This window comes from Gekko japonicus, unplaced genomic scaffold (genome assembly GCF_001447785.1).
Source record: "Gekko japonicus isolate JY-2015 unplaced genomic scaffold, Gekko_japonicus_V1.1 scaffold2296, whole genome shotgun sequence".
NCBI classification, from domain to species: Eukaryota; Metazoa; Chordata; class Lepidosauria; order Squamata; family Gekkonidae; genus Gekko; species Gekko japonicus.
Window position 1 is genome coordinate 234434 of NW_015174907.1, and position 9653 is coordinate 244086.

Below are 9653 nucleotides of genomic sequence, written 5' to 3' on the forward strand. Positions count from 1 at the left end.
CAGTCCAGTGGCACCTTTAAAACTAAGTTTTATTCAGGTACAAGCTCTCCCTCCTCTGTGAGGAAAGATCTGCACGTTTCTCCCCCCCCAATAGCTAGCAATCCAAAAGCGTCCAGTGGAGCCTGAGCGGTGGGTGTTGCCTTCTGACACACTTCCGGTGAGGTCAGGGGGTGTGGCCTATGCAAATAAGTTATGCTAATGACTGCTAGGTTGGCAGGAGCTGGAACTAGAGACGGGAGCTCACTCCGTCATGCGGCAACCCGGGTCTTGAACTGCTGAACTACTGACCTTCCACGGCCTGCAGTTCAGCGTCATAACTACTTGAGCCACCGCAGCTCCTCTGGGTGATATACACCGTATTAAAAACAGTAATCATATTAAATTACATTAAAACAAACCAGAAGGCAAACAACGCTCCCTCTAAGCTGTGGAGTCTTGTGAGCAAAAATTCTACTTGGTCAGCTACTGGCATTAAAGTTGTGAGTGAGCGATTTGGCTACTGCATAAATCAGTTTCTGGCAGCTCACAAGGTAGAATTTTTGCTGGTAAGATTCCACAGCTTAGAGGGAGCACTGGCAGCCAGGTTAGTTCTCCGTAGCCCTGTCAAGATGATGTTTTGCACTCCAGCCTGAATTTACCACGGATTAGATCTCTGCAGGGAGACTTGGCTAGTTCTGCAAGCAATCTAGGAAGAGGACTGTGTTTTACCGGACTGGGGGCGGGGGAGGTGTGCTTTCCCTGCCCTGTACAGGCCAGCGTCTCCTTGGGAGGAAGGGTGCAGTCTGGCTTTTGCCTGGATACTGACGGTCAGCTGACCTGATCCAGCTTTCTCAAGTTGGATCTCCCCCCAGGTGCCACCTAAGGCTGCCATAGAGAGGTTGGGAGATCCCTGGAGATTTGGGGGTGGAGGACAGGGACATTACACAAGGCCACAGAGTCCACCTTCCGAAGCAGAATTGGCCAAATTGGAGCTCGGAGCCGCATGCGGCTCTTTCACACATAATGCGCAGCTCCCAGCTGGGGAAGCGGAACATCATTCGCAAACAAATATCATTGGCAGTGTTCCCTCTAAGCTGAGTTAGTGTGTTCTAGCTCACAGTTTTTTAGCCTCCGGCTCACACATTTTTGTCTTAGCTCAGGAAGGATGGCTTTAGAGCAAACTAATTTATGCAGCAGCCAAATCGCTCGCTCACAACTTTAATGCCAGTGGCTCATAAAGTAGAATTTTTGCTCGCAAGACTCCACAGCTGAGAGGGAACACTGATCATTGGACACATAAATATCATTACCAATACCTGCTTTTACCCCCTTTCCGTTATTATCCCGGGCAGTCGCGTTTGAATGGTAATCAAAACGCAAACTTGCATATCTTTCAAGTCACAAACGCGGGTCACGGCCGTTCCCGTCTCGCGGCTCTCACGCCTCCGGCGTTCCTTCTGCGTGGCTCTTCTTGCGTGAAGCCAGTTCGGCCGCCCCCTGCCCCCAAAGCACCCCTTTTCTCCGGAGGAACTGAACTCCGCAGTCGGGAGACGAGCCGCGATTCCGGGAGATCCCCCCGGCCCCACCTGGAGGCTGGCATCCTCAGGGCCATGACCGACCCGACCCCTCCAGGGCCCAGCCTCGCCGCTGCCCCCAGCCTTCCCACGTGCAACCCCCGGCGTGCAACCCCCCGCACCTACCCGGGAGGACCCGACCTGCTGCTGCTGCTGCGCTTCTTCCTTCGCCCCCCAGCTGGATCCTCCCGCCGCCGCCTCCCGCCAGAGCAGGTAGAGCCCCAAGACCGCCCCGGCCGCCAGGAGCAGCAAGAGGAGCCAGCGGCGCAGCGGGCGGCCGAGGCTCCGCCGGCGGGACGCGGAGAGACCCCCCTGCTCCAGCTCTCCCTGGGCCGCCCCCATCCCCGGCCGCAGCCGGCGCGGCCCTTTGCGCATGGCGGCGGCATGAGCGCCTCCTGCCTCGCGCCCGCCGCGAGGACCGGCCCCGGGAAAGGGGGCGGGGCTGGGGAGAAAGCCCCGCCCACCCGCCGCCGCCCGTGAATGGGGAAAGCCACGGCCACGCCCTCCCGATTGGTGGGCGGGGCTTTGGGAAAGGGCACGCCCCCTGAGCGCAGGCAATCCGAGGAAAGGCAGCCGCCCCGAAGCACCGCCCTTCCCACGTTTGGGACACGCCCTCCCCCAAATACAGGAAGTTTCTTAAGGACACATCAGCCGAGAACACGCAAATTTTAATCTTAAGGTTGATTCATCTCTCTCTCTCTCTTTTATCACCCCCCACCCCAAGCATAGCTTTAAAGCAGTTCTCAGAGCCTTTTATTTTATATCCCCAATTATTATCATCATCATTATTATTAACTGATTACTATTATATTGTACTATATATATATATATATATATATATATATATATATATATATATATATATATATATATATATATATATATATATATATATCTAATTCCCTTTTGAAGCCGTCCATGCTTGTAGCACCCACCACTTCCTGTGGCAGTGAATTCCATGTGTTAATCACTCTTTGGGTGAAGAAGTACTTCCTTTTATCCGTTCTAACCCGACCGCTCTGCAGTTTCATGGAGTGCCCACGAGTTCTTGTATTGTGAGAAAGGGAGAAAAGTACCTCTTTCTTTACCTGCTCTTTCCCATGCATAATCTTATAAACCTCGATCATGTCACCCCTCAGTCGTCTTTTCTCCAAGCTAAAGAGCCCTAAGCGCTTTAACCTTTCCTCATAGGGAAAGTGTTCCAACCCTTTTATCATTCGAGTTGCCCTTTTCTGCACTTTTTCCAAAGCTATAATATCCTTTTTAAGGTGTGGTGACCAGAACGGCACACAGTATTCCAAATGAGGTTGCACCATTGATTTATATAGGGGCATTATGATATTGGCTGATCTGTTTTCAATACCCTTCCTAATAATCCCCAGCATAGCATTGGCCTTCTTTATTGCAGCCACACACTGTCTCAACATTTTCAGTGAGTTATCTACTACAACTCCAAGATCTCTCTCTTGATCAGTCTCTGCCAGTTCAGACCCCATCAATGTGTATTTATATTTAGGATTTTTGGCTCCAATGTGCATCACCTTGCACTTGGCCACATTGAACCCCATTTGCCATGTTGACGCCCACTCGCCCATCCTTGACAGATCCCCTTGGAGTGCCTCACAATCCTCACTGGTTTTCACCACCCTGAACAACTTTGTATCATCCGCAAATTTAGCCACTTCACTGCTTACTCCCATCTCCAAATCATTAATGAACAAGTTAAAAAGCAGTGGACCAAGTACTGATCCCTGCGGTACCCCACTGCTTACCACCCTCCACTGAGAAAATTGCCCACCTACACTCACTCTCTGTTTTCTATGAACTAGCCAGTTTTTGATCCATAAAAGGACTTGTCCTTCTATCCCATGATTTTTGAGCTTACTTAGGAGCCTTTGATGAGGAACTTTATCAGCAGCTTTCTGGAAGTCAAGGTAAACAATATCTATTGAGTCCCCCTTGTCTCCTCTCAGCATTCTACCAATGGAAACCCTCCTGCCCTCTGCAGGTTTTGCAGCAATTCACTGGTCCGTGGGAGAAAAAGAGGCCAAAGGGTGCTCCAGAGATAAGGAATCCAGTTAAAAGCGGAGCAGTGGTTAAAGCAGGGGTGTCAAACATGTGGCCTGGGGGCCAGATCAGGCCCCGGGAGGGCTTCTATCAGGCCTGCACTGGAACTGGCTGTCTTCTAGCTGCTGCTTCCAGTTCTGCTGCTGTGTCATCGCAGCTTTGCAGCTTACAGATACAGCATACTCAGGATTTCAACTGCACAGACATTTTGATGCAATAATTCAGAGCAAGAGGTGTCAGTTACCAGACACTGTTAAATAAACAAAATATTGCAAGAGTGCTGATGTTTTAAGCATGTTTTTATTTTAATTTTTTTTTAAAAGCCCTTTGTGTTTGAGTCCTTTATAAAGTTTATATCCCCGCTACCTGGCATTACATTTTACGACACACGTGGCCCGGCCCAGCAAGGTCTCATTTATGTCAGATCCGGCCCTCGTAACAAATGTGTTTGACACTCCTGGGTTAAAGTGTCAGACTAGAATCGGGGAAAGCCAGGCTCTAATCCTCCCTCTGTTATGGCAGCTTGCTGGGTGACCTCAGGCCAGTCACCTCCTCTCCACCTAGCCTACCCCACAGGGCTGTTGGGAGGATAAAACAGAGGAGGGAACACTGTATGCTGCTTTGAGCCCCAGCTGGGGAGAAGCAGGATAAACTCAAGTGGGTCGCCCTGTTGGTTTGAAGCAGCAGAACGAAGTTTGAGTCCAGTGTCCCCTTTAAGGCCAACAAAATTTAATTCAGGGTATAAGCTTTTGTGTGCACACACACTCTTACTGCTTGATTTTACTGTTTTCTGTAAAAAAAAATGCTGGGGGGGGCCAACCTCCCTGCTTTCTGGAGGTTTATAGCCAATGGAAGAAGGTAAATCAGTGAGAAGACTGGGGGTGCAGAATAGTCTAGGGGAGATTTTCCCCTTTTAATTCCAATTGTCAGCCTGGGTTTCCTAATGCAAAGGGGAACGGTCTTTGTCCTTCCGGGATCCCAGCCCCCCCCCCCCCTTAAGCACAACCTGCTGAAATCTTTGCCATTATTTCCAGTATTTCTCGCCGTTCAGTTTTGAGCATTGATTCTAAGCTGCAGTGAATCAGATAGAATCCCCCAACCCCTCCATGAATGCCATGTTGAGTTGCGTAACAGAAAGAAGAGAAGAAGAAGAGGAAGAAGCGATTGGATTTATACCCCGCCCTTCACTACCCAAAGGTGTCTCAGAGCGGCTTACAAACTCCTTTCCCTTCCCCTCCCCACAACAGACACCCTGTGAGGTAGGTGGGGCTGAGAGAGCTCTTGACAGAAACGGCTCTTTTTCAAGAACAGCTCTTATCAGAACTACGGCTTGCCCCAGGTCATCCAGCCAGGTGCAAGTGGAGAAGTGGGGAATCAAACCCGGTTCTCCCAGATTAGAGTCCGCGCACTTAACCACTACACCAAAAACCAGGAGAGCGGCATTAACAGCAACCACGACACTAATGCACGCCAGGTAGTTTTTAAATTCCGTAACCCTCTTTGAGTTGGCCAGAAAGGCAGGCAATCAGCAAAGGGGAAATTATCTTAAAGCCTAACAGCTGTTAAACCTCAAAACAAGCAGGCTAACATAGACAGCCCACCACAATCACCTAGCCAAAACCACAGGTAAAGGAACCAAAGTGCCCAATCAGATGAGCATCATCGCTTGTTTCATAAAGGACACCAGTCATGAGATCATCACTGCTAAGACCCTTCTGGGAGGGCGTTCCATGACGATGGGGCCACCACCAAGGAGGCCCTGTCCCCTATTGCCACCCCCTAAACCTCAGAGGGTAGGGACACACTCAGCAGAACCTCAGACAACAGCCTGCAGGTTCAGGGTGGTTATCTGACATTATCGACCTGCCCTTCACCAAAAGGAGTTCCAGGGCCTGAGAGCCAGTGTGGTGTAGTAGTTAAGAGCAGCGGCCTCTAATCTGGGAGAACCGGGTTCAATTCCCCACTCCTCCACATGAAGGCAGCTGGGTCGCCTTGGGTCAGTCACAGTTCTCTTGGAGCTCTCTCGGCCCCACCTATCTCACAGGGTGTCCGTTGTGAGAAGAGGAAAGGAAGGCGATTGTAAGTCGCTCTGAGACTCCTTCGGAGCTAGTTTTGTGTCGTGGTTAAGCGCACGGACTCTAAACTGGGAGAACCGGGTTTGATTCCCCACTCTTCCGCTTGCACCTGGCTGGATGACCTTGGACAAGCCATAGTTCTGATAAGAGCTGTCCTTGAAAAAGAGCAGTTTCTGTCAGCGCTCTCTCAGGCCCGCCTACCTCACAGGGTGTCTGTTGTGGGGAGGAGAAGGAAAAGGAGTCTGTAAGCCGCTCTGAGACACCTTCAGGTAGTGAAGGGCGGGGTATAAATCCAATCTCTTCTTCGGGTAGTGAAGAGCCAGGTATAAAACCAACTCTTCTTCTTCTATCGAGAACTGGCATTTGGGTGGGGTGTCCGGCCCTCACGGGTAGCTTCTCCCATTCAATTGCACTTCATTGTTCTGCATAAGCCGCCTTGGCGACCGTCCGCAATGGAAAAGGCAGACCCATCTCAACAAAGCAACTGAACCGAACACAGAAACAACAGCTAAATGAAATTAAGGAGCGCATCTCACAGAGACAGGGTCGGTGCCTTTGGAATGGGAACATCTGTCCCAGCGTGACTTCTGTCGGGCCAGGAGCCCGGGGGAGGTATTTTTAGCCAGTCTCCAAGGGTCTGCCGACTCCAGGTATGTTCTGTTCCAAGTGCCTCTTTGATGCATCAGTTGGGCTTCTGCCACGGCTAAAAGGATAATTGCAGAGAAGGGCTGCGGTTACATAAAGTGCAGCATTAGTGCCCCAATGGGGGCTGGGAGATGACGGGCTTGGGAGTCCGGCTCAAATTGCTGGCAGGGGAGAGACTGCAGTGGAGCCAGCCACCCGTGTCACCGTGGCGGGGTTTGTTTGCGCATTTTAAAAAAGAGAGAACTTAGGGTTCAGCGGCCATGAAAAAGCAGAGATGACGTCGACGGCCATGCCGGGTTAATGCCATCACCTGTGTTGTGAGAATGGCCAGGCAAAACCTCTTGGCGAGTATTTCCTGCCAGTTTTGTCTGGGTGGTCCAATTCACGCTTCTTCCATTGCAGCCGGTTAGATCCAAGCCCCGTCGACTTGGGACCCCCCCTCCCCTGCCTTTTAGGGCCAAGCTAAACAAGACAAGGTTGGATCACTTAACAAAAAGGTAAAGGTTCCCTTGCTCTAAAGCAGTCGAGTCCGACTCTAGGTTTGCGGTGCTCATCTCCGTTTCAAATCCGAAGAGCCAGCGCTGTCCGAAGACATTTCCGTGGTCATGTGGCCGGCATGGCTAGACGTCGAGGCACACGGAACAAAAAGTACTTACGTATTTATTGACATACTACATTATTTATGCTATATGTCCCTAAGTTGAGAATAGCCTCTATGGCGGCCAGTGCTCCCTCTAAGCTGTGGAGTCCTGTGAGCAAAAATTCTACTTTGTGAGCTGCTGGCATCAAAGTTGCGAGCGAGCGATTTGGCTGCTGCATAAATGAGTTTGCTCTGGAGCCCTTCTTCCTGAGACAAAAAACTGTGCACTGGAGGCTAAAACACTGTGAGCTCGCTCACACTCACTCAGCTTAGAGGGAACATTGATGGTGGCACGCTGCAATGCAGTCCCCATCTGCACAGATGAAGGGTCGTTTTCAGGGCATCCCAGCAAGCCGACGCTACTGCGACTGCCCCTTAGCAACTGTAGACTCACTCGCCCATATACAGGGGTCATTTCGTAGAAAAAGAGGTGCAGGAGCCACACCCCCTGACATCACCGGAAGCGTGTCAGAAGGCAACACCCACCGCTCAGGCTCCACTGGACTGTTTTGAATTGCTATTTATTGGGGGGGGGACGGACATGCAGATCTGCCCTCACAGAGGAGGGAGAGCTTGTACCTGAATAAAACTTGGTCTTAAAGGTGCCACTGGATTGTTTTGGACCGGGGGGCTCTGCAACTTACCCGGCTGCTTCTTGCTCTGACTGAGGGCTGCTGGGAGCAGGGGGTGGGGCTTGTTGCACGTGCCCGCCCCCCTGGGCTCTTTACTGCCAGAGCTCCGCTCCTGTGCGCTCCTGCAGGAAATGACCCCTGCACACAGCACTTGTTTTCCACTGCTCAACAAGGTAATTACTAGCCCCAGGGAGGTGGTTGCACTCAGAAAACTGCTCTAGGGGAGAGAACGGTCAACCCCTTCCCCTTCGAACTGGGCCTCCCGCAACTGCGGTCCCCTTCCCCAGTGCTTGGGACAGCTAATCCCAGAACCTCTAGTACTTCCTCTGGCCGGGCCCTGAAAGAAACAAAGAGTGAAGCAGCACAATTGTCTCTGAGCACGTGCAGAGTTATCCTGACCCTTGAGAAGTGAAGGCTGAAGATAATGCAGCTCCTTCAACCGCATGCTGAGGATGAACCCCAAAAGGTGAGCTGGGAACATTGTTCCCTCTAAGCTGAGTCAGTGTGAGCTAGCTCACCGTTTTTTAGCACAATTTTTGCCTTAGCTCAGGAAGGAGGGCTCCAGAGCAAACTGATTTGTGCAGTAGCCGAATGGCGTGCTCACCACTTTAATGCCAGTAGCTCACAAAGTAGGATTTTTTGCTCACAAGACTCCACGGCTTAGAGGGAACATTGGCTGGGAAACCCTTTAACACAAAAGGAACAGTGTGATGGAGTAGCAGACACACCTTAACCATATAAATTTATATAAATATATCATACTGAGAACATCTCCAACAAAATATACCTCACCTCCAAAGGAGCACCACTTCAGTCACAAATAACCTACAATAGCAAGTGAATCAAAAACCAAAATGCAGTCCAAAATAAATATACAGAAACTCAGTCAGTGCTGAAATGGATAATGTAGCACAATGCGATATCTATAATGGCCAGTTTCCATTATATATATTTTGTTGGAGACAGGGGGCATTTCCTGCAGGAGGGCACAGGAGCAGAGCTCCGGCAGTAAAACACCCAGGGGGCGGGCACATGCAACAAGCCCCACCCCCTGCTCCCAGCAGCCCTCAGTCAGAGCAAGCAGCAGCCGGGTAAGTTGCAGAGCCCCCCCAGTCCAAAACAGTCCAGTGGCACCTTTAAGACCAAGTTTTATTCAGGTACCAGCTCTCCCTCCTCTGTGAGGGCAGATCTGCATGTCCCCCCCCAATAGCTAGCAATCCAAAACAGTCCAGTGGAGCCTGAGCGGTGGGTGTTGCCTTCTGACGCACTTCCGGTGATGTCAGGGGGTGTGGCATATGCAAATAAGTTATGCTAATGAGCTCCTGCACCTCTTTTTTCTACGATATGACCCCTGGTTGGAGATGTTTTCAGTATGATAGGATATCTATATAAATTTATATGGTCAAGGTGTGTCTGCTACTCCATCACACAGTTCCTTTTCTGCTGACAGTTTCATACTGTGTGTTTTCCCTTTTGTTTTTGGGAAACCCTTTGAAGCACTTAAACGGTGGCCGCGTTATTTCATTGCCGGAACCACTGGCAGAAAGTTTCAGTGTTGATTTGATTACATAACCACAGATGTGGCTGCCTTCGTCTCCGTAACTCTGTCCCTCTACCCCCACAGCAGGAAGCTGGACGCTACCGTTACAATGGCGGCTGACCCTTTGGGGGACCGTGCTTTGAGATCAGGAAGCCATTTTTCTCCAGGCCCGTTTGGCTGGAGATCCTGGAGGTTTTTTTATCATCTTCCGGGCATGGGACAGCAGTCACCGGGGGGGTGGGGGGGGAGGCATTTGTGAATTTCCTGCATTGTGCAGGGGGGTTGGACTAGATGACCCCGGAGTTCCCTTCCAACTCTGTGATTCTAAGTCCCTTCTCTGTCGCGAAGCTTGCTCGGAGACCTTGTGTCAGTCACCCTACCTCCCAACCTAACCTACCTCGCAGGATCGTTGTGAGGGTGAAACGGAGGAGGGAGACCCCATTTAGGTAGCCCTACTCTCCCCTGGAAGGCAGGACCAACCCCCCCCCCCCCCCCCCCACG

General features: G+C 51.0%; 1 protein-coding gene across 1 annotated transcript in view; it reads right to left on the minus strand.

The window, feature by feature from the left end:
* The window catches only part of QPCTL (glutaminyl-peptide cyclotransferase-like), a 19739-nt gene extending 17842 nt beyond the window's left edge, over positions 1–1897 (minus strand). The window contains exon 1 of the mRNA XM_015425017.1: positions 1680–1897. Within this exon, the coding sequence (XP_015280503.1) occupies positions 1680–1895 (216 nt within the window). The 5' untranslated portion in view covers positions 1896–1897. The remainder of the gene's footprint in view (positions 1–1679) is intronic.
* Between the last annotated feature and the right edge of the window lie 7756 nt (positions 1898–9653).